Genomic DNA, 26,153 nt, shown 5'->3' on the forward strand with positions numbered 1-26,153 from the left:
AGCACGCCGGCGCTGCTCTAATTCTCCTCCCCGCCCAGGCTTGCGGCACTGATTGGAGGAGACTTAGAGCTGGGCTGTGTGCTCAGTGGAGGAGGAAGAGCGGAGGTGAACTAGGGTGGGGAGCTGTTCCCCTGTGCGCCCCCCCTCGTTATTGCGGGCAACCCTCTCCGCGCGCCCCCCACCCAGCTCACCTCCACTTCCTCACCTGAGGGGGCTTTTAGGCGCCCCCAACCACTAGGCGCCCTAGGTGGCTGCCTAGTTTGCCTAAATGGTTGCACTGGCCCTGGTATAGATTATCCCATCACTCAGGAATTTTTCCCTTAATAGTTACTGTTCAGCATTGCAATGGTATCTCAAAGTATTTTTTCAGTGACAATTCCAAAAGACTTACAGTATCACTCATATTAACTGCTGCTGCCTTTAATACTATACCTGAACAATTTGGGGAACCACTTATCTTAAGATGAATTTTCTTGTCATTATTTCATCAACTAAAAAGGAGTTATGGCATTTAAGATTATCACATTTTTACAGCATAGGGAAAGGGACTAGCCTTAAAAAGAATAAGAGTGGGAGGGGATCCCCAAAAGTACATTTGGGCAGTGCTGAAATAGAGTTTTCCCTAGGAGTTCACCTTAGTGCAATGTGTATCAATATAAGTACTCTGAAACTGATTTATACTAATCAAACTGAAAAGAAAAACTTTACCTATTTTGTTCAGCAGTGTTTCATTCACTTATCAGATGTAACTGAAAAAAAAATTGTGTTTCAAAACAGAAGTGTTTTAACTGAAATCAAAACCTGATCCTTCAACTGGTAGATTTTTCAACAACTTTCAAATCCAGGAGAATGGAGAAAATATTGTCAAATCAGGTTCCATCCTGTTAACACTAGTTAACAACCTAAGAAACTTGCACATATTTGCATTCACTTAAATGCTTTAAACATGTGTGTAATGAACAGAGTTATGGTTGCTTTGTGGGAATTTCCTGACTTTTCTGTCTCACATCTGAAACAGAACATTAAATTAACAACTTGGAATTTTAATTTAAAAAATTGTGGCAGTTATGCATGCAGAGGACTTGCAGAATCAGAATCTATATAGAATCATAGAACTGGAAGGGACCTCGAGAGGTCATCTAGTCCAGTTCCCTGAACTCATGGCAGGACTAATTATCTAGACCATTCCTGACGGTGTTTGTCTAACCTGCTCTTAAAAATCTCCAGTGATGGAGATTCCACAACCTCCCTAGGCAATTCATCCCATTGCTTAACCACCCTGACAGCTAGGAAGTTTTTCTTCGTGTCCAACCTAAACTTTATATGCTGCAATTTAAAATCATTGCTTCTTGTCCTATCCTCAGAGATTAAGAAGAACAATTACTCTCCTTCCTCCTTGTAACAGCCTTTTATGTACTTGAGAACTGTTATTATGTCCCCTCTCAGTCTTCTCTTTTTCCAGACTAAACAAACCCAATTTTTTCAATTTTCCCTCATAGGTCATATTTTCTAGACCTTTAATCATTTTTGTTGCTCTTCTCTGGACTCTCTCCAGTTTGTTCACATCCTTCCTGAAACGTGGCGCCCAGAACTGGAGATAATACTCCAGTTGAGGCCTAATCAGAGCAGAGTATAGAGGAAGAATTACTTCTCGTGTCTTGCTTACAATCCTCCTGCTAATACATTCCAGAATGATGTTTGCTTTTTTTGCAACAACGTTACACTGTTGACTCATATTTAGCTTGTGGTCCACTATGACTCCCAGATCCCTTTCTCCTTCCTAGGCAGTCATTTCCCATTTTGTATGTGTGCAACTGATTGTTCCTTCCTAAATGGAGTACTTTACATTTGTCCTTATTGAATTTCATCCTGTTTACCTTCAGACCATTTCTCCAGTTTGTCCAGATCAGTCTGAATTATAATCCTATCCTCCAAAGCATTTACAACCCCACCCAGCTTGGTATCGTCCGCAAACTTTATAAGTGTATTCTGTATGACACTGATGAAGATACACAATTGAACCGGACCCAGAACTGATTCCTGCGGGACCCCACTCATTATACTCTTCCAGCATGACTGTGAACCAATGATAACTACTCTGTGGGAACTGTTTTCCAACCAGTTTTGCACCACCTTATAGTAGCTCTATCTAGGCTGGATTTCCCTACTTTGTTTATAAGAAGGTCATGCAAGACAGTATCAAAAGCTTTACTTAAGTCAAGATATACCATGTCCACCACTCTTCCCCGCCCACTCCCCATCTACAAGGCTTGTTACCCTGTCAAAGAAAGCTATCAGGTTGGTTGGACATGATTTGTTCTTGACAAATCCATACTAACAGTTACTTAATCACCTTATTATCTTCTAGATGTTTGCAAATTGATTGCTTAATTATTTGCTCCATTATCTTTCCAGGTACAGAAGTTAAGGACAACCCAGAAAATTACAGACCAGTCAGCTTATTTCCCATTATATTTGCCCTTTTCCAGTCTTCTGGAATGTCTCCCATCTTCCATGACTTCTCAAAGATAATCACTAATGGCTCAGATATCGCCTCAGTCAGCTCCTTAAGTATTCTAGGATGCATTTCATCAGGCCCTGGTGATTTGAAGACATCAAACTTGTCTAAGTCATTTTTTATTTGTTCTTTCCCTATTTTAGACTCTGATCCTACCTCATTATCACTGGCATTCACTATGCCAGACGTTCAATCGCCACCAACCTTCATGGTGAAAACCGAAACAAAGAAGTCATTAAGCACCTCTGCCATTTCCACATTTTCTGTTATTGTCTTCCCCCTCTTCCCCATTGAGTAACAGGCTTATCCTGTCCTTGGTCTTCCTCTTGCTTCTAATGTATTTGTAGAATGTTTTCTTGTTTCCTTTTATGTCCCTAACTAGTTTGATCTCGTTTTGTGCCTTGACCTTTCTAATTTTGTCCCTACGTACTTGTGTCGTTTATAGTCATCCTTTGTAATTTGACCAAGTTTCCATTTTTTGTGGGACCCTTTTTTGAGTTTTAGATCATTGAAGATCTCCTGGTTAAGCCAGGGTGGTCTCTTGCCGTACTTCCTATCTTTCCTATGTAGTGGGATAGTTTGCACTTGTGTCCTTAATAATGTCTCTTTGAAAAACTGCCAACTGTCTTCAATTGTTTTTCCCCTTAGACTTGCTTCCTGTGGGATCTTACCTACCAACTCTCTGAATTTGCTAAAGTCTGCCTTCTTGAAATCCATTGTCTTTATTTTGCTGTTCTCCCTCTTACCATTCGTTAGAATCATGAATTCTATCATTTAATGATCACTTTCACCCAAGCTGCCTTCCAATTTCAAATTCTCAACCAGTTCTTCTCTATTTGTCAAAATCAAATCTAGAACAGCCTCTTCCCAGTAGCTTTCTCCACCTTCTGAAATAAAAAAATGTCTCCAATACGTTCCAAGAACTTATTGGATAATCAGTGCCCTGCTGAGTTATTTTCCCAATAGCTGTCTGGGTAGCTGAAGTCCCCCATCACCACCAAGTCCTGTACTTTGTATGATTTTGTTTGCTGTTTAAAAAAAGCCTCATTCACCTCCTTTTCCTGGTTAGGTGGTCTGTAGTAGATCCCTACCATGACATGCTGTTAAATATAGTCCTGCCTGGCAGGATGCGGTGCACTGATCAGGAGTGCTGGGACAGACCTTGGTCTGTACAACCATATGCACTCTTGTTATTTGGAAATACTGGATTCTTTATATCATAATGGACTATACACAAACACTTTGAAGAAATGAACCAAATGAGAGATCAGTTTAGTGCTTCCATGTGTTGTATTCAATACTGGCTGCTAGGAACATAACTGCCAAACTGGACAGACCACTGATCCATCACGGTCCTACAGTCTCTCACTAGGCAGATGTGGGATAATCAGTCCCACGAAGGTCTCTAACAACTCTAGATCTTCCCTGCTGTCCCTATAAAAATGTCCAACCCCTCTGAGTCTGGCTAAATTCTTGGTTTCCAATGTCATCTTGTGGCAATGAGTTCCACAGTCTAATTACACACTGAGTGGAAAAGTGTTTCCTTTAATCAAACAAATGTTCTGTCAAGTCAGAAGAGAATATGGTGATTCAAACAGTTTATGATCAACTATTTTTTAAATGAAAACTTTGATCTTTTCTGAATGCCAAGAATGAAAAAACAAACAAACAAAAAACAACCTTCCAAATATGAACCACTGCAGTGCAGTCTTAATAGAGACTGAACTATTGTTTCAGACCCATTACTAAGAAAATCTGATGACAACGGTAACTGTCACTGTCAGGTGTCCAGAGGCCTAAGAGGAGCCTGTATTGTCCTGTTTATCTCACTTGCGTTTTTCCTGAAACCTCACCGACAATCTGTTTGACTGATGATCATTTTAGCAAAAACATCCAACTATTCTAAAATTATGGGAGAAGCAAGAATATGATTTTTAAACCACTCTACATCCTGTTGCTTCTAATGTTAGTTAACTATCACAAAACTGTGTTACACAATTTTAGTTTTTAAACAAAAGATTGTTTCCACAATAGAACACCGTAAGATGCAGTTTTACTCCAGAAAGCATAGCTTCATTTTAGAAGAATGTTACCTTCTTTCCCTGTATGCTTTGAATCCTTTAATCTTCTTATGCAATGAGGAAATGCAAACATTATTGGCAGCTGACACAGCAGTACCAAAACCACAGACATAGTCTAGTATCTGTCAAAATAAAGTATTAGTTAAAAACTCCCAGATGTTATTTGTGTATCTTAAATGAATTTTCGGTATGCAGTTGTCAGACACAAGTCCCCACAAGCAACTTGGATTATTTCTTCCCTATAGACAGTACACCTAACCAAACCGGTCCCACATATATTTCATAACAATTGCATAAATGTCCTCCATATTGGTAGTCAACACCATTTGAGTTAACAAAGCCCAGTATTCTACCACTTGAGCTAGAGAAGTAACTCCATTAGCTGGCAGAAGTACTATAAGCCCTTACTAAAGGTCGATACTACATATTTTGCGATTGTGGCAATTGCACTTGGAAGATTTTCATAATGATGAGCCTGCAGCCAAACTAAAGTGCAAGTGTGACTGATTGTATTGGACTATAGCTAAAAGAATCACTTTGCCCACTGATGAAGTACAGCCACCGTGAGGACAGTAGCTATTTAGCAGAACACAGCAAGCTACTTGACAGTTTATGGCAGAGTTTGTAATAAACTGTAACTTCAGTAGGATAGGGTAAGCGATTCTAGCATATAAAACAATTTTGATTCTCTATTTAAACCCTTTCAAGATGCACCTATAAAACACTTTTCTAATTACATGACAGTCCAAGATGTCAGGATGACTTCAAGATATCTAACAATCAAAATTAATTAAAAAATAATTTCCCTTCCTTCCAGTGGAGCCTCCTGGAAAGCATTGTTTCCTTTTTTAAAGGCATGAATAGGGAGCCAGTTTGCCTTCTTCATTGCCTACTCCCATTCTAGTTTGTTGATAGCAGGCACAGCCCTACATTAAGTAGGTCCACAGAATTTGAGCAACAACCATTTGTCCCTCTGAAACAAGCATCTGAAGAAGTGGGTTTTTTACCCTGAAAGCTTATGCCCAAATAAATCTGTTAGTCTTTAAGATGCCACCGGACTCCTTGTTGTTTTTATGGGATACAGACTAACCCCGCTACTCCCTGATACTTGAGCTTCCTCTTTGTTCTCCATCTGTGATCGGAGCTGAAACAGGCTCTGGTGCAGGAATCTTGCCTGAAGCTCCCTTCCCCACCAGGCGTTGTCTTCATTCATTTATTCTTTATTGTGTTAGAACATGACTAACTGTGAGTGTGAAATTAGCTAACAGATTCTTGACCATAACCTAGCCCAGAAAAGGCGTTCAGCACGATGTCAGCGGATTCCGCTCGCCACAGGCACGGGGGGGTCGGAGGGTATCGGCAAATGGGAACAGAGTCACTTTATCCCAGCAGCTTTGGGACCCGATGGTTGGCCCAGGGTGGGTGGGATCCGGGGTGGCCCTAGGTTTGATTTCGGGAATGAATTTCTTGTGTCTCGTCTTGAATGGCCCGACAGGCGAGAGAAAGGTTTAAATTACAAGTCTCCCGTGACCCTCCCAGCAGGGGACAATGTAGCTTAGCGCAGTCCCTCGCCCGACCCGGCCCCCCTGTCGCTCTCCCTCCCCCGCAGCCCGAAGGCACGCACCCACCCAGGCCGGGGACTGACCTACCTGCTCCGTCCGAGCTCCAGCGCCCGGACTCCGGGCTGAGGGGTGCGGGCCAGACACCACCCCGCTCTCTCCCTCCGCCGCGGAGGCTCCACCTTCCTCTTTTCCGCGGCGCTTCCTGGAGAGGGAGCGGCCAGGATCACATGCCCCAGCCGCTGTTTCATCTGGAGCCGCCCCAAGTGGCACCTGGTCTGGCCATACGGGGTCTGCCCAGATCACGCAGCCCGGTCCCTGCCTCCGACCCGGCACAAGGAGACTAGCCTCAGCATGGGCCCTGGCGTCCCCCGAGTAGCTGAGCTCCTGCTCAGTGTCCCCCTTATAAGCTGAGCCCTAGGCACCCGGCATAACAGCTTAGCCTCCGTATGTGCGCCTGGCGGAGCCCGCTCGGCCCCATCATGATCCCCTAGGAGCAGGACTCATGCAAGCCTATCGTCCGACTTCAGTCCCTTCTTCCTGGAAGGAGGGGTTGTCTCCTCATCCCTCCCAGCAGCTCCGAGCCAGCACTTCGGATTTGTGTTTTAACCTTTTCTTTCCTCTTCCCTTGAGGGATGCTGATTAAAAGCATGAAGCAGGAGAGCAATGATTATTTGTGAAATTCGGGGCGGGGGGGGGGCACATAAAGGGTTTACTGGCCTCAGTAAACAGCCCAGTGTCTTAATCCATCTACCAACTGATAATAGAAACGACTGAAAAATAGGGGGAGGAGGAAAAAGGAAAGTGGTCCCTGGTTGGAACGTTTGGAGTCAATGTTTAGGATCCCCTGTCCCAGCTCCTTCCCAATAAACCACTGGTAGAAAGTAAAGAGAAATAAGAAAGGGAGAGAAAAAAGGAAAAATAATAGTTAATTCCAGAGAAGCCAGTAGGAGATCCCAATGTAATTTGTTAGACTTTCTGAGTACATTTCCATTTAAGAACTTGCTGTGGTTTAGTGGATGTCAAGCAGCCTAACCTTCTCTGTCCTCCAAACACAATGGGCCCAATTCTCAGGCCTAGGAAAAAGGGTGTATTTTAAATCCCTGATAAACTAATCCATGTTGCAAGTCTAGTAAAGACAAGGCAGTTGTACCTTTAACCCATATTAGCTGGACAAGATAAACCCAACAGAACAATCTAGGGTTTACCTCAAATAGTTAGTAGAGGTTAAAACTACAACTACATTGTCTTCACTAGGACTGTAACATAGGTTAGTTACTACAGATTAAAATACACCTTGGCATTGTCTTCACTGCCATTAAAGGTGTGTTTTTACTGCAGGATAACTAGCACACATTAGCTATCCTGCTGTAAAATCCTAGTGGAGACAAGGTACTGTAGTTTTTACTATGAAGTAGCTAAACAAGATCAATACAATACCCCAACCTATAGCTGAGCTCACCTATATCTTTTTTTTTTTTTACAATGAAGATGTGATCCTTTCACTAACGAAGACACATCTTCAGTTGGGCTGTAAAGGGCTCTTAAAAATGGCAGAAACAGCTCTCTGAGAACGGGTGCTGGAACAGTTTGTATAGGGGAGGTGCTGAGAGCCATTGAACCAAACTGTAAACCCTGTATATAATGGAAACCACTTCAAGCCAGCACCCTTAGTTCCATTACCTATGCCTGAAAATACCTCCTGCAGAGTGGGCCTTCTTGACTAGCATAAAGCTGTCATAAGGGGAGGTTAGGTCCTGGAGCCCAGGGGTAGGAGGCCCAGGGAGGGATTGGACTGTGAGCCCACCCTACACTCACCCTGCTGCGGCTCCTGTCCTATACCATGATGTTGGCCCCACTGCAGCCCCTTGGCTCTTGCCACAGCATGCAGGTGTAGCTTTCCCCCTGTGATGTACCTGTCCTGGCCCTGGATTGGGTTTTTTTTTGTGGGGGTCTTGTGTTTCCCCACCCTCCCTGGTTGTTGAGGGTCCTGTGCAAGTGAACTGAGACTTTCCATGTACCTACTCTTAGCCTCTCCTTCCCAGTGCTGGGGGCAGAGTGTCTGACTGAAACACACCTTACTATGGCTATTCTTGCTTCCCAGGGACCGTGGGAAACAAAGCATAAATTAGGTCCTTAAGGACTGCTGTCCACCACACAAACTCAGAACATTTCCTCAGAGTCTCTCCYCACACAGTACTCATCTTCCTGGCAGGAAAAGGGGTGTTTCAAAGAGCTATGGAGCTGAATTCACARCCTTTTGAAGCAAAGAGAATGAAGAATCATCTCCGGTCCACAAGATCCCTCACTTAGCCCAACCAGCTCACCCCTCCTTCCCAGCATGGTGGAAAAGAGATTATTTTAGGATTTGGGGCCATTTTGAAGGTTTGAGGATCATTGGGGTAGAAGATATAATGAGTTGGCTAAACAAATCCCTGTCCGGGCTGGTCAGGAACCACAAGTGATTCATGTTTCACAATTATGCTTAATAGTTTTGACTAATGTGTGGATATTATTTATTTACTTCAGGGGTGAAAGTAACTTAAGGGACTTACCAGTACGCAGGGTAGCTGGGGTCCTGAGCAAGGTGGGAGGATGGCTCTGGACCCCCAGAAGGAGCGGGGCCTCAGGCAGAAGAGGCAGTGCTGCTTGGCCCATGCAGCCTGGGGTTCCAGCGGCAATTTGAAGGGCCTGTGGCTTGCCGCCGCTAGCACTACTCCAGGGCTCGTGCCCTTTAAATCATCGCCACAACCCCAGGGCTCCTGGCCACCGCTGCTACCTCAGGCTCAGAGCTCCCAGCCACCACTACCACTACCTTGGGGCTCCAGCGGTGATGTAAAGGCCCAGGGCTCCACTAGAGCCCCATGGTAGTGATGGTGGAGGCCAGGAGCCATGGGCTCTGGTGGGCCCCCGGGAAGCTGCCCCTTTTGGCCTCCCTCCCTGCTATCAGCGGCCCTGCTGGTACGGTTGGTTGTGTATTGGCTCTTATCAGTATGCTGTACTGGGCCAAACTGGCTTACCTTCACCTCTGATTTGTTTACTAAATACCGTGATGGTGGTTTGTGCATATATGAAAGGAGAAAAGTGAAACTCCTCTCCTGTGAGATAGAGTACTGTTTAAAGGAAAGTTAACACTAGATACATATTTACATTATGACATCCACACCCTGCAGTGAAGAGATACTTAGTGAATATGTCATTTCTTTGGGAGGAACCTGAAATACTGCTGTTGTACCTGAAATGCTGCTGTCCTGATTGTGACCTAAGAACCTCTTAATGCCAACTGGTAAAAGGGTGCAGAGGGCTTACAAGAATCTCATGAGTCTGGTGTGTAAATTCTAGTTCAAAGACTATCAAGCAAGGTCTCACATAAAAGTTGGTGTCACACTGGCCATAAAGATCATTGCAAAATTCAAGTACAGGGGTTGTGTAAGGAGTTATGTATATATAACCAAAAATACGTTCTTAAAGTCTGCATCTGTGAAGCTGGCCAACAGCTATGGTGAAAAATAGGTTCTGTTTATTCATCTGTTTACATGTAACTTTAGTATTGCCTCATTCACAATGGGTCTCATCACACATCTGAACCAAATGCAATTGAAGGGTTGTGGGGACTTCAGAAAGAAAGTAACAGGAGGAGAAAAGGAGGGAAGGAGAGAAGCACAATTGGTGGTACAGATCAAAGGTTTGCTCATCTATATTTGCAGGGACAAAAGGGATGCCTGGGCACCCTTCACTGAGGAAGTAAAAAGAGAGAGTGATTTTGCTTAATGAAAAAGGGGTCTCAATCAGGCTTGCTGAAAATGCTGAAGAGAACTTTGGGTGAGATGAATTTCTTTAGCTAGAAGGCTGACCTGTTAAGTTTAGTCTCTAGTCAGTTTGTTATTTTATTTTTTTACTCACTATCACTTATAGATTCATAGACTCTAGGACTGGAAGGAACCTCAAGAGGTCATCGAGTCCAGTCCCCTGCCCTCATGGGAGGACCAAATACTGTCTAGACTGAATCTATTTTTTTTGTAATAGGTATATTTAAAGTGAAAACAAGAATAAATTTAAGTGCTGTGGTGTGGTGTTAAGCAAAGTGATAGTTTTGAGTTGAATCTTACATAGTGGCACATGCTGTTCTTTGGGAACAGCAGGCCTCTTAATTCTCTGAGTTTTCTGTGGATAAGGGGCTGGACACTGCAGGAAATGCTCTAAGATTGTGGGGGTTGGTATGTGCCTATTGCTACCTGTGCAGAAAGAGCAAGGTCTGCCTGGGCCTGGAAGGTAGTGCTTGTGCTTCCAGAGGCTGGTGGTTTCAAGGAGCTGATCTACAACAGGCAGAGACAAGATTGCTTCACACTGAAGGGCAAGTAGTGGTGTGGTACCTCACAACCCTGGGTAACAACTGGGAAGCATCACACTGATCTCTGGACTTCAGTTGTTGGCTGTCTCCATTAGCATTATAACATCAAACAGTTAACAATGCAACTATATATAGGACTGGCTTAGAGCATGTGTTGTATGATACAAAAAGAAATCTTAATGTATAATGAAAAATGACTAAAAACAATACCTAGCTTCAGATTTAAATCCACAAAAGCACAGACACTCTGAATTTAGTGCCCACACCAAACTTAATTTAGACATTGTGGAATGTACCCTATCATTAGAAAAAAGATGATTTTTCACAAGCTATTGATAATAGACTGAATGCACTATAAAATATGCTGGACAGATGGTTCAATATATTTAATTCAGCCTAACACTCCCCACTGCCCCTTCTCTACATTGGACATAAGTGCTAGTAGATGTCTTAAGGTAGCATGCCTACACCTGTTCCTTTTTGGGCTGGGCATAGACCCTTTTTGCTTATATGGATCCGGAAACCCCTGACACAAAAACCACATAAAATAACATTAGGCAGAGAAATGGGTGCAAGTCAGTGGGATAAAAGGGAATGGGAGACAAAGGAATTCAACAGCGAAACATTAACCCTCACCCCACCCCACAACACATCAGTCCCATCCCCCACATCCAGATATGCCCATAAACATTGATTTTCACTGAAATGTAGTGTCTAAATTACTTCTGAAAATGGGATATAGGCTCTTCAGTGATCTACGTTTGTTATGAAAAATTTACCCTATGTCTTCTTTCATGCATGTTCTCTACAACTCATTTAGACACACACAAGAAAAGATGCTATGCAAAACCCATTCACAGAATATCAGGGTTGGAAGGGACCTCAGGAGGTCATCTAGTCCAACTCCCTGCTCAAAGCAGGGGCAATTCCCAACTAAATCATCCCAGCCAGGTTTTTGTCAAACCTGACCTTAAAAACCCTCTAAGGAAGGAAATTCCAACACCTCCCTAGGTAACCTATTCCAGTGCTTCACAACCCTCCTAGTGAAAAAGTTTTTCCTAATATCCAACCTAAACCTCCCCCACTGCAACTTGAGACCATTACTCCTTGTTCTGTCGTCTGGTAGAACAGTCTAGATCCATTCTTTTGGAATCCGCTTTCAAGCAGTTGAAAGCAGCTATCAAATCCCCCTCATTCATCTCTTCTGCAGACTAAACAACTCCCAGGTCCCTCAGCTTCTTCCTCATAAGTCATGTGCTCAGTCCCTAACCATTTTGTTGCCCTTCGCTGGACTTTTTCCAATTTTCCACATCCTTCTTGTAGTGTGGGCCGAAACTGACACAGTACTCCCAGCTGATGCCCACCAATGCGAATAGAGGGGAATGATCACATCCCTCGATCTACTGGGAATCCCCTACTTATACAGCCCAAATTACTGTTAGCTTCTTGCAACAAGGTACACACTGTTGACTCATATCCGCTTCTCATCCACTATAACCTCTAGTCCTTTTCTGCAGAACTGCTGCCTAGCCATTCGGTACCTAGTCTGTAGCAGTGCATGGGATTCTTCTGTCCTATGTGCAGGACTCCTCCACTTGTCCTTGTTGAACCTCATCAGGTTTCTTTTGGCCCAGTCTTCTAATTTGTCTAGTCCCTCTGTATCTTATCCCTACCCTCAAGCATCTACCACTCCTCCCAGTTAGTGTCATCCTGCAAACTTGCTGAGAGTGCAGTCCACGACCCTCCTCCAGATCATTAATGAAGATATTGAACAAACTGCCCCAGGACTGACCTGGCACTCCGCTTGATACCAGCTGCCAATGAGACATGAGCCATTGATACTACCTGTTGAGCCCAACGACCTAGCCAGCTTCTATTCACCTTATAGTCCATTCATCCAGCCATACTTCTTTAACTTCCGCGAAGAAACTGTGGGAGACCGTATCAAAAGCTTTGCTAAAGTCAAGGAAATAACACGTCCACTGCTTTCCCCTCATCTGCAGGAGCCAGTTTTCCCATAGAAGGCAATTAGGTTAGTCGGCATCGACTTCCCTTGGTGAACTATGCTGACTGTCCCGATCACTTCCTCTCCAAGTGCCAGAACTGATTCCTTGAGGACAGTGCTCCATGATTTTCCAGGAACTGAGGTGAGGTGTGACTGGCCTGTAGTTCCCAGATCCTCACCTCTTCCCTTTTTAGGAATGGCACTACGTTAGCTTTTCCCAGACATCCAGGACCTCCCCAATCACCATGAGTTTCAAAGATATGGCAAATAGCTCTGCAATCACATCCGTAAGCCTGTAGCACCCTCAACGCAGTGCATCCAGCCCTATGGATTTGGCTCATCAGCTTTCTAAATAGTCCCAAACCATCCTTTCTCCACAGAGGGCTGGTCACCTCCTCTTTACTGTGCTGCCCAGTGCAGCAGTCTGGGAGCTGACCTTTTTGTGAAGACAGAGGCAAAAAAAAGTATTGAGTACATTAGCTTTTTCCCACATCCTCTGTCACAGTGCCTCCCTCATTAAGTAAGGGCCTGTAGTAGAGCGTGACGAGGCCAACCCTCCTTCAGGGAGGGGAGGGAGCCACGCCGGCTCACCATGCCGGCCTCCGGTTGGCTAGCAAACCAGCGCCATAGTATATAATTGAGTCCAGGCCCTGGGCAGGGCGGGCAACACACAGCTACTTCAGCCCTTCAGCAGGGCTGAGCAGGTAAAGGCAACCACCATAGATGGTCTCCTTAGGCAAAGGGAGGGGAGTCTGCCACCCTTAAAGGGGTGGCAGGGGAACACAGGCCCCCCAACCTCCCTGCGTTCCAGCCCGGGCCCCTAGCAGCGGTCAGCACCGCTGACGGTCAGTGGGGATCCTGACCGAAACACACTGATATGGACTCAGGCGAGTCTGCAGCCAAACGGGAGTCAGCTGCCCCCCGGGCCCACTTCCAACCTCCCCCTCACTGGTACCTGCCCTCGCCAGTGTCATCCAGGGGGGTCCAAGCCATGGGTTCCTCAGCAAGGCTCAGTGGCAAGTCCAGTCCCCCTCCCTCCGTACCGGGTCCAGGCGGTCCGGTCCAGTCCTCAGTGGGGTTTCCGCGCCCAGGCCATCCTCCACAGGCCCAAGCGTCCAGAAGGGCTCCGCTGGCTGCTCTGGGTACTGGCCTCAGGGAGGTCAGGCCAGTACCCCTCTGGATGCGGGCACAGGGTAATCGGCCCAGCCAGAGCTGGTCTCAAATCTGCTTCTCTGGCACTCTCCTAGCCTCCTCCTAACTGAGGGCTGGGGCCAGGCTTTTGTACTTCCTGTCCCGCCCCTTGACTTCCTGGGGGCGGGGACAGGCGGCAGGGCCTCTGCCCGGGGCCGCAGTTTTCCTGGCCTATTCCCTTCAGGAGCCTGGGGGAGGAGGGCCCCCTCGCTACAGGCCCACACTTTCCTTGACTCTCTTCTTGTTGCTAACATACCTGAAGAAACGCTTCCTGTTGCAGCTAGCAAGAGATGTTAAGAGTAACTCCAAATGTGATTTGGGCTTCCTTATTTCACTCCTGTATGCCTGAGCAATATTTTTATACTACTCTCTGGTCATTTGTTGAATCTTCCACTTCTTTTTTATGTTTAAGATCAGCAAGGATTTCACTGTTAAGCCAAGCTGGTCGCCTGCCATATTTACTATTCTTTCTACAGATCGGGATGGTTTCTTCCTGAAACCTCAATAACGATTCTTTAAAATACAGTCAGCTCTCCTGGACTCCTTTGCCCCTCATGTTATTCTCCCAGGGGATCCTGCCCATCAGTTCTCTGAGGGAGTCAGTCTGCTTTTCTGAAGTCCACGGTCCATATTCTGCTGCTCTGCTTTCTTCCTTTTGTCAGGATCCTGAACTCAACCATCTCATGGTCACTGTCTCCCAGGTTCCCATCCAATTTTGCTCCTCCTACTAATTCTTCATGGTTTGTGAATAGCAGGTCAAGAAGAACTCTGCCTCTAGTTGGTTCCTCCAGCACGTGCTCCAGGAAGTTGTCCCTTGCATTCTATTGTCCCTCCTGCATGGGATCCCTTAACATTCATTCCCACCCACTCCAAAGAAATTACAAGTCCACAGACTGGTCCCAATAGCAATCCCATTTTATTGAAATCTATTAAATCACAATTGGACAAAGAGAGACCAGATAATTTGTGGGATTAGCAACAGGATACAGAGCTCTCACTTCTATATCATAGGTGGGTCAGTAGTAGCTAGATATCATTACCATCTAATGGCATGTTTGGTGGCCTATGTGAGATTAGTTTGGAGTCCAAATCACAAAACACACCATCAAATTTGGCTTCAATTGGCATTCTTGATAGCTCTTTATCAGAAAGAACCATGCTGAATTATCTGCAGAGACAGAATCCCTTCTTATCCCAGAGCTGGTTCCTTCAGGTTCTGATTGAGGAAGATTAATGGAGCACACTGTAGGGGAAAGTTGCCATGCCACTGCTCATGCTATACCTTCCTGTGACTAGATGGAGAACTTCTCTCCCTGAAACCATCATTCCAACCATTTAACAACACTGTGTTCACTTTTGTGCACATTTTAATTTCTTTTTCAAAATGTGAGACTGTCTTATGGAAAATGAACCCAGAAGAAAATAAAAATCAACTGAATTTTTAATCAGCTTTGACATGAACCCACTTTCCCACCTGACCCCTCTCTCCACTTATTTTAACTGCAGTAGGACTTCCTGTCTTCCCCCACTTTGGTAAAGTGAACATGTGTGTAGCAGTCTGTGTACTGTGCCACTCTTTCCCTTCTTATACTGCCTGTTCTTCTCAGGACAAGATCATTAGGTCACCCCACAATAAAAAAATAAAATATTTGATAAGCTGTGCAGTCCCAGTTATCCCAGAAGGTTGTTAAAAAGTAGAATCCTGGGGAACAGCTGCAGTTTTGATGAGAATGGAGTCACCTCTGAAATAGCAATTTCTGACAGGTGGAGTATTAGATAGATACCACATTGGTGGGATGGAGGATTCATAAGAGGGAAGGAGTGTTTAAAGATCTAGCAGTAACAACAATGCTGAAAGAGCAGGCTGCACTCTGGTTAACTTTCTTATGATATTAGCAGTGTTGCTAGCCCCTCAAATTCAAAAGTCCTGAGTATGGCCCCAAAGAGTAATGACATTAAAAAGAAACATGATTTTTAAGCCAAAGTCATAAGTTTGGGGTCTTATTTGTCTTCTGGTTTTGGTTTTTAAGGGGTTTGTGTTTTTAAGCTTTTCTTCCCCATCAGGACAGAAAACTTGTTTGAAATGAAAGCTGAGAGTTGATGTAATCAGGTGAGTCCAGGACCTAGATTTTAAGAAAAATATCGAGATTCAAATGATTTGGGAGTAGAGCATGTGGCATGTTCAAAGCATATATCTGTTTGGACAAGAAACAGTCACCAATGATGGGTTTTTGGTAGAGTAGATAGCATCCTGTCCATTCAAAATTTTATGAAGGAAGGTGTACAGGGAGACCTCAATGGTCAGATTTTCAGAAGTGCTCAGTACCCACTGAAAACAATGGGAGCTGAGCACCTGAAAAATCTAGCCACTAACATATAGATGATCCATGTCACAAAGTTTGAATCCAGATCTGAATTTGCTCAGTGGAGAAGAACAATAGAATAGTACATATTTTGAATTTTATTTTTCTTTCTAAACTGACTTTCTGGTCCTAGGTAAGAAGGAGAGAACATTTTCAAAGTTTCATTAACGTTTAAATCACAAAGTAAATTTATTTTCTGCCACTGCAGTTTCCCTTTTTTTGCTCCACTCCCAAAAGCCTTTCTTTTTGCAAGCCAAGGATCCAGATTCACAAACCCAGACTTTACCCTCAGACGAACATAGAATGCTTCAGTCTGTACAGAATTCACAATGACTAGGACTTTTGGAAACATATTAATGAAAATAGTGTAAATTGTGCAAGGTCTGCTCTATTCTAAAACCAGCATCCACTATAGAAAAACAAGAATTAATACAGTTTGTGGAAGTAAAATATCCATGATGTTTATAGTTCAGTAATCCCAGGGATATTAACATCTCATGCATCCATGAAAAGAATGAAAATAAACTTGTGATTATGTGGATATCATATTACATCTCTCTCTCTCTCTCTCTCACACATATACACACACACACACACACTCTTAAACTAGAATGCCCTGGACATTGTAAAGTCAATGTGTTATCATTCACAGAGGCTTTCAGAGAACAAGGAACTGCCTTACTGCATCCCTGCAGACTCCCCAGCATTAGAGTCCCATTATCACAAACTAGGACATGGGTGGTCATACCTGGTGATAGGAGCAGGAACCAGAGCCAGAGCCAAGGGGTTAGAGCTAGAGCCAGGAACCAAAGCTAGCAAGGAAACTGGACAGAAGCCAGCCTGGGAACAAGACAAGCACAAAAATAGTCACAAGTATAAATGTAAACATTAAGTAACCAGAGATCAGTTGTTGGTGTTAGACTTAACAGCCCACTTCCTGGGCCAAACAAGTGGAGTGGTCAATCAGGCAGCCTTGCTGTGGCTCAGCTGTGCTTATAGGCTGCCCAGAAATAGGACAGGTGCAGCTGCAAATCCTTATTTCTGACACCTGCATTGCACCTCCATTTGCTTTAACACCACTTCCCACCCTCATGTACAACTGTTTATCTAGAGAGTTGCAGGCATTGATCTTTGCTAGGAGAGGGGAAAGTGGTAGCTGAAGCTAATGGTGATGTGATACTGACACCAGTGCTAGGGGCTCTGAGCGGCTACAATGAGACAGCTCCTTGTTCTCAGTCATCTAATTCCTCTAGCTTTCACTCATCCTGGGTTGGAGGATTTGGTGCTGGGGAGCTTCTTCCTGAAGGAGGCCAAGCTGGGCAAGGTATGTTCCTTGGGGAGAAGTAGAGGGAGCCTACACTTGGCCCTTCTGGTGCCTTTGAATAAGAGAGAAGTGAGTCCCTAAAAGTAGTAAGGTGGCCTGTGATGGAATATACAAAATCACATGAAGTTTAAAGGGTTAAAAGACAATACTGGGCCCAAATAGTCCTGTACATCTAGGCCTGCCGGTATGCTCTGACTGGAGGGAGCAGTTTAAAAGGGAGTTTGGAAGCTCAGCTAAAGGTGGTTGACAGGCAGCAGGAGAGGGGAATCCTTCTCCAGGAAATTAGATAGATGGTTGAACCTGAGAGGGGAATCAAAGTGGATAAGAGATCCCATAGGTAGTGCTTTTTCTAATTCTCATCCCCTTTGAAAACTTGTAGGTCTGGCAGGGCCCTGCTCCTTTGGACTTCATTGGTTGTAGGGTGATTGATTGGACTATAGAGGCTATGCCCCAAACTGAAGGGATCTATTAGTAGGAAGTAGCCCTGGGAAGGGAACTTGAACTTGCTATAGGGAGTTAGTGTTGCTCCCTGTTGAGACTAAGGTTGCCACCTTTCTCATTGCTGGTAACTGGTTCCCTGAGGCCCTGCCCCCTGCTTTGTCTCTTACCCCACAAACCTCTTTCCCCATCCTCACTCCTCTCTCTTCCTCCCCCGCATTACTTTCTGGCTTGTCTTGCCCTTGCTCCCTGGGTTCCCTGTGTTCTGGGGCTAAGACAGGAGCTGCTGCAGCCTGATAAGGAGCCTGCCTGCAGGTAGGAGGTAGCCCTGGCTGAGCAGGGGCTAGCAAGGGTTAATGACCTGGTGCCTCCCCTTACCCCATGGTAACCAGACTGTCAGTACATCTGACTGGACACTCCCAAGTCCCATTTTTGACTGGACTTTCCAGTTGAAAACCAGCATCAGGCAATGCTAAATGGCACCCAGACACAGAAGCCAAAAACTGGACTGTCTTGATAAAACATGGATGGGTGACAACTCCAGCTGGGATCCAGTGGAGTGGGAGGGGGTGGGTCCCCTTACCACAGACCCTTAAGGGCTAAGGCCCAGATGCAGATGGAAAGCTGAAGATTCCCAGATTAAAGTCAGGAACGGCTATTGCTATTGTTTTGCCAGAGAGGCAAGAGAGTGGAAGTCAGGTGTGCTAACCACTAGGCTGCTTCACCCTCTGAGCCCACTATCACAAGGCCCAGATCTGCCCAAGCCTCCTTGTAATTTGAGCACTGGTTTGGGGCCATTTCAGCAGCCTCTGTAGGGATAGTGTGAGATTGAGCTTGTTATGAAGCTGCAGATCTACAGAACCATAGTTAATACCTACTCTATTGTATAACGGTGAGTTAAGTACAGTATTATATCCATTTTGTAGACTGGGATACTGAAATAGATTAAGTGATATGCCTAGGATGACACTGGAAATATGTGGTAGAAGTCTCCAGAGTCCCTGTCCTTTGTCTGCCTTGCCTCCTTTTATGTTTGATTATCTTCACTTTAGGCCTTGTTTTAACAAATTGCCTGTGAAAACATTTCACCATTTTCCTAGCAATGTTAGAAATGTTAAGGGAGATCAGCCACTTAATAACCCTGTTGTCTAAGATGCCAGTGTTCACTAGAACCTTGCCTACACTAGAGCTCCCACCACAGGAAATGCAACTATAGAAGATTTTAACAATAGTGTCAGTGTAGATGAGATCTATTTTGTCCCATTTTAGCATCTTTGTATGGATCTCTTTCACAATCTAAAAGCTTATCAACATAATAAAGGGTGGCCTATAGCCTTGTCCACACAAACTTGCATCAATTTAGCTAAAGATGTTTTAAAATCAATTGTGTTAAACTGGTGAAAAACCCTATATAGACACTTTCATTAAAGAGTGGGTGATGTCAATTTTGCTAAAATTGACTTCTTACTGACGAACTTAAAAGGAATAAACTGTCTGTCCAAGATTTTGTATTTTTTTATATAAAAAAATCAGGTTTTACACTGATTTCATGTAAATCAGTTTTAACTTTCTTCTGTAGACAGGCCCCAAGATCAAAGCTGACCATCTTTAGAAATAGATGTAAGAAGTGAGATGCACAAAATTTCCTTTGACTATGAATTTAATCTTGGGCATTTAGCTAACTAGTCAGGTGTCTCTCCATTCTATGGGCTAAATTCAGATGGAGATAAAGAAGGTACAACTCCATTAATAAAAATTAACTCAGTATCCAATACTATTGAACATGACATATTTTTAGTATGTCAGAGGGCCTAATATATTGCTTCTGTTAATGGGAAATGTGAATAGACCCAACTTTGAACCATTTGTACTGTAATGTGCATCTAGATCCCATCGTTTTGGTGCGTTATTAATCTGTATAGTAAGCAGCAAGTGACTGTAAAAAATATGAGGGCAAGGTGCACAAATAATAGCTAGCCAACTAAATTTAATGTGAAAGGTATCAACCAGATAAAATACCCCAAACCTTCAACAGTGGCAAGCAGACCACAATATCATTATACAGCCACTTGGTAGCCTCAGCTTAACTTTTATTTATATTGTGATCTATTGTTTAAACACACTATAAATAAAAGTTAAGATGAGGCTACCAAGTGGCTGTATAGTGATATAAACAATATATATAAACAATAGATCACAATAAAATCAATACTAATACAAGTACAACAAATGCTTAAGGTACTCAGAACAGAGAGATGGAAGGAATCATTCCTATAGCTCCATTTACAGTGCTGCAGAATTATCAGTGGCTTTTGTACATTAGTTTTCTGATATTCAGTGAGTCATTCAGTTACAACTCTGATGATTTAACAAATCATATGATAGTGGAGCTGGAGAAAAGGTGTAAAGAAAGCAAAAGGGAGTGATCCTTTAGTCTGTTATGAAAGCTAACTAAAGCAGTAGTTTTGCTCAAATGTTGTGGGATAAATGTTATGAATAAACACTGTATGATCACAGATATGTAACTGGAGAGAGAGATTGAGACTTCAAAACAAGATCCCTAAAATGAGAAATTAAATGAAAATATTTATTTTAGAAGCTGTAAATTAATATGAATAATTATGTGGAAATGCCTATTTCCTAAAAATATCCCCCAATGTATTGTTCATTTTATCTATTAAACTTAAGTATCTATATATTTTTGTGCCTCACTCATCACAGTGGTATCTGAGAGCTATATTCTCTTACTGAAGACCTGAATCAGAATTCCGTATTTCATTTGTCTGAAAAGTAAAAGTATCTTTCTGCAAGGGGTGGGCACTATCTATTAGTGTGCAGTAACTTTTCATTTCTGCCCCCTCAATTAACATTTATTTAGCCACAAGGGAAAGTAGTAGATGTGTTTTAATATAGGGACTAGTCTGAAACAAAGTTAATAAAATCTATTTATTTGCGATCAGAAGCATTCCAGGACAGAAATTAATGTAATTCACAATTAGTAGGATTCCCTCTAGTTGGTGTTATGTTGTATTAGTAACTGGAAATATTGCACTGTTAGCCTTTACTGCTACTATGTGTCTAAGATGACATAGTATGTGCACCAACAAGTTAGCTGGGTATAGAACCTAGTTGTCTGACTGACTAGTAATTCAGATAGAACAAGCAAATGACTTTTTTCTTGACAATGCTACTGTTGTTGTAATGTGCAAAAGAATCTTATTATGACTATGGCCACAGGCTATACAAAAAGAACAATAACCATAACAAAATATGCTCCATCTGAAATATTAGGGTTTGTGTCATTTTCCAGTTCAGTCTAAGTATAAAATGACAAATCATTGGCAGTACCAGTTTTTAAAAGGGATATAGTTCTTTGAAAGCTGGATTTGTTGGGATATTATAATATTCTGAACTTAATGAAGTGCTATAAATCCTTAACGTACTGTTAGAGAATGACACCCTGTAGTGGGTTTTGAAAATAACTGCATCTGAATGGTACTCTTGAACTCTGTAATTGACTTCCTAAATCATACAGTTTCTTTTGTCTTTATGCGGAATTATAATTTAAGATTCCAAATGCAATAAACTTCTGTCAGTGTGCAATAAGCTCACTTACTAATAGCGTCATCTTAAAAATGTTAAATTGAACTTTCTTCAGATTTCCTGTTTTTTTTCATACAACTCATGTCAAAGAGCTTTTCAAAATACAGCATTTAATCAGAGCTTTAATTAATGTGTACCATTTCAGAACCTGCCATAAGAAAGATGTGAACGAACTGGAGAGAGCACAGAGGAGAGCAAAAAAACTATAAGAGGTCTAGAACACATGAGTAAAGGTTGAAATAATTGGGTTTACTTTAGAGAAGAGGAAGTGGGAGGGGGGAGATAATAGTCTTCAAATATATTAAGGTCTGTTACAGAGAGGATCGTAACCAATTGTTCTCCATGTCCATTGAAGGTAAGGCAAAAATTCATTGGCTTAGTTTGCAGCAAGGGAGATTTAGGTTAGATATCAGGAAAAACTAATTATCAGTGTAGTTAAGTACTGGAATAGGTTACCTTGGGAGGTTGTGGAATCTCAGTCGTTGGAGGTTTCTAAGAACAGGTTAGACAAATAACTGTCAGGGATGGTCTAGACAGTATTTGGTCCTGCCATGAGTGCAGGGGGGTGGACAAGGTGACCTCTTGAGGTCCCTTCCAGCCCTACATTCCTGTGATTCTATAATGCATTCATATCTGTTCACTAGACTATTTTCATTGTATTTTAATTTTATTTAAACGTTGCCAGTTCCTATTATATTACTTTCATTCCATGAGGACTTTTTAAGAAAACCTAGTGCTAGATGTTTATCCCAGAAAACGTGATCTAGTATTGTAAACCTCAGGCTTGAGACTCCCTGTGTTTATAGTCTCAAATCCCAGTAGGTTTGATTTAATTTAGTCTTTCAGCTGCTGTGAAAAGTCATATAAATGAGGGTATTCCAGGGCTGAATTTAGCCTGTAATTTATAAATTCACATTTTCCTATACAGACCAATGCTTTTATATTTTACATTTGAAAGAATAAGTATTAATATTTAACATCATGATTGCTTCATGGAAAAGTAAACCAGTATCCCCAGTTTCACCAAAAGGAGGTCCCTCAGCTCCTCCTGGTATCAATATAAATTGGGGGTGCTCAGAACCTAACAAGATTGGATCTCTGCTCTCTACCAGTTGATCATATTATATTCAGACATAATTTACTTAAAGTATACCTTCCTATTTTGTAAGGTTATTGGAAAGGCTAGCATGATTTTAGATTATTATAGAAACTTCTTGATAGGAATATTTTAAAAAAATTAAACTGAAATATCCAAAATAATTGTTTAGAAGAAAGCACAATATACATTGAAATTATAACATTGTCAGAATCCCCCTAATACTGTGGTGAAAGTCAGTTTCTAGATTTTCTCAGAATAATTTTATCTTGTTTACATGAGATTTCTTGAATGTCATTTGAAAACAAAATGTTCCTACTAGTTTCTAGTAACGAAGAGCACTAACCAGAAGAAAAAATAAATCCACGGCCATCAGAAACATGCAACCCTGGAAAGATCCTAGGTGCGTAGGAGGGTGCCAAACACTAATCAGTTGAATTTGTCACAGCATACTCAATGGAGCCACAAAATCATAGAAACAGGAGATATAAAAGACCACATAGGTAATTTTGATTCTAGTCCACCTCCATGCATGTACGGCAATGTTCGCTAGAGCGGAGGTTCTCAAACTGTGGTCCATGGACCACCAGTGGTCTGCAAGCTTCATTCAGATGGTCTGCAGATAGTTCCCTCTAAGGTGTGTGCCTAGGTGGCTGCACACCTAATTTGTGGAGCGACGCAGGCATGGCTCCACTAATTAAGTGCCTGGACCTTGGAGAAGATGCACACATAAGGTGAGGTGGTGGCCTGGGGGTGGGGAGAAATAGGTGGTAGGTGAGAGCGGGGAGTGGATGAGAAGAGGGCTGCACTGGCCAGAGAAAGAGACAACTTTCCCCAGCTCCAGGGCTGCAGCTGCCAGGAAGAGATGACCCTCCTTTCCAGCCACAGCTCTGTGGCTGCTATGGCAGGGGAGAGACCCCCCCGTCCCTTCCCAGTCCCAGCTTGGGTGGTGCTGCAGCCGAGGAGAGATACCCCTCCCCCCGGGGAGGGAAGGAGAGACCTCTCTTCCTTCCCAGCCCCAGCTCGGGGGCTGCCATGGCAGGTGAGAGAGGGCACATCTATTGCATTAGAAAGGTAAGACTACTCATATTAAAATATGAGTTGTGTGCTTTTATTAGTAGAACAAAATTATTATTTTTTATATAGTGCTTTTATTCAAAGCGCTTAACCATTAGCTAATGGTACAAACAACATTTGGAAAGATCATTAAGTGGTCCACTGAGACTCTCAGCAATTTTCAAGTGGGTAGGGCCATGAAAAAAAAATTTGAGAACCACTGCCCTAGAGCATATTTTCTACCACCTTTTTTCCAGTTTAAATAGTCATCTTTGGGAGGCTTTCACGATCCAGTAGATCTGTGGGAAACTTTACTTGATGTTCAACCTACATTTGCTCTTTATTAATGTCAGTTTGACTGGAACTGAAAATTGAGGTTTGTGTTTTCTTTTCCTGTACTTGGGATGTCCTTTTGATTATGTTTATCTCTTTTTTGAAAATAAGAGACTGATTCTGTCTCAACTTTTTCTCCCTCTATGCTCTGGAGTTAGTGTTTCTTTCTCCTTGTACTTTGATTATATTCCTTTTTCATGTAAATGCCACACAGTCTCTTTGAACAATTTATTCCCCTGTTTAAACTGCTTGCTGTTCTTTTTTACACTAGAGGGAGCATTTTACTGTGCTTTCTTTTTGCTGCTTTTGTATTTTCTGTGTTCACAGAGATGTATTTGCTTATTGTTCTTTTTACATATCCATATAATCATGGAATGCATTTTATATAGTTTGTACACCATACCTGGAAAATTTAGTATTTTGAACAAATTACCATTTAAAAATTATTTGATCATGTGTGAATGTAATGCTTGTCTCTCATGGATTGTCAGTCCTTATACATGAAGCCTTATATTTATCCACAGAATGGGTACAGCCAAAGCAGGAGCAACACAAGCTTCCCATACTGCACTGCAGATGTGTCCTAAGTCTGATTTTAAAGGGACTACTTTGAGAGGTGATAGGTTCATTCTTTCTCCACACCTATTCAATCCTTGTTCTTTGTAAGACTGCAAATAAAAGTTCCAATTGCTGTGGTGTATGTGATATAGTCTTCACAAATCTCACATCTTTTTAACTAAGATCAGTTTTTAAATCAAGTTAGTTAAACTAATGGAAACTTCTGTGTTGACACGGTTAAATCAGTTTACAATGGACTTGTACCGGTGAGCGAAATGGCTAGAGCCGGCCCTGTAAGTAAGCAACAAACCTTGAACATGAGTAAAATAACCTTTTTATACTGTGGAATTTTGCAGATTTCTTGGCAGCAGTTTTCAAAGGGAACAGTCATTCCAATGAATTGATGGTAGGGTTTACTGGGTATATTGAACCATAATGCGAGTATGTAGTTGTGAGACATACTTAATATATTGTTGAGTATAGAGTGTGCTTCTGTAACTGCTATCCTCAATTTATCCATAATAGAGATCAGAGATGATTTTGCTTCTTGTTTATTTGACATTTTTCCCTGTGCACTTTTTTAATCTGCCATCTCTGTAGTATCTTACATCCACCAGAATAGACTCTTCATGTTGTTGTTCTAAATCTGTTCAGTAATATCAAAAAGTGACCTGCTCAGCACTCCACCCAATGAAACTTCATAGATCCTTTTTCATTGATTATCTTCTTCAAGCTTTTGATCCAAGATTACTCAGGAAGAAATCTCAGCCAAGTTTGCCAACAGGCTTTGTACATTTGTTGACTTTGCAGGTCTACAGCATGTTTAAGCAAAAATAATGTAATTTAAAAAATGTTCTGCTCCTTAACCAAAGTAGCAGTGATATCTTCTGGTCTCAAACTGAAGTTCAAGCCTGGTTAGGACTTAGCAGGGAAACCCAGCAGCAGACAGTGGTGGGTTGGTTCAGCAGGTGGCACACTTTGCTTTGAGTCAGGATGAATCAATTCTCAGGTTAGTGTTAAACTGTACAGTGTTGATGGAGGTACCAGTTTCAGATTAAAGATAGGTGATCCATGTACAGAGGCCTTGAAGGATAGTACTCTTTGGTTAATGAAATGGACTCAAGAAATCAGATTTTCTACTAACTTTTTAGAAGGCCATCAATAGCAAATACAGAGAAATGCTTATTAGTTCTGTTTGCAAACAGCATCTTAGTTTTTCCTTTGGAGGTATGACACAACATCTAAAGTTAATTTTAGGAGGAAGGCTAGGATAAGACATACTGTCAAAATCTGAACTCTGGTAAATTCATGCAATGCAAACTAACTGTAAATTAAGTCAATGATGTTACTTTGGATGTAGACATGTAATTTAGTTTAGGATGTGACAGTTCATAATGTAGATTTGAAGGAATTTCTTTTAAAACCTTATCTTAAAAGTTTATAGTCCTTTCAAGAGTAAATCTCTGCCATTTCTTTAATTACACTAATTTTAAAAAATTATTAAATCTCTGGACACAATGTGCTAATACATTACAGGAACTCAGTTTGGGTATTCTGGAGTAGCAGGAGAAAAGTATATCCCAGTGGTTCAGTTCTGAATTCATGAATAGATGAACCAATGTCAGTTCAACACGTAGAGTCCTTTCTGACATCCATACATTGCACTGATGTAAACGT

General features: G+C 42.4%; 1 protein-coding gene across 1 annotated transcript in view; it reads right to left on the reverse strand.

Moving 5' to 3' along the window:
* PRRG4 (proline rich and Gla domain 4) overlaps window positions 1–4,712 on the reverse strand; it is a 20,839-nt gene extending 16,127 nt beyond the window's left edge. The window contains exon 1 of the mRNA XM_032799566.2: window positions 4,612–4,712. Coding sequence (XP_032655457.1) covers window positions 4,612–4,711 — 100 coding nt within the window. The 5' untranslated portion in view covers window position 4,712. The remainder of the gene's footprint in view (window positions 1–4,611) is intronic.
* Between the last annotated feature and the right edge of the window lie 21,441 nt (window positions 4,713–26,153).

The sequence above is a fragment of the Chelonoidis abingdonii genome, chromosome 4, assembly GCF_003597395.2.
Source record: "Chelonoidis abingdonii isolate Lonesome George chromosome 4, CheloAbing_2.0, whole genome shotgun sequence".
Lineage (NCBI taxonomy): Eukaryota > Metazoa > Chordata > Testudines > Testudinidae > Chelonoidis > Chelonoidis abingdonii.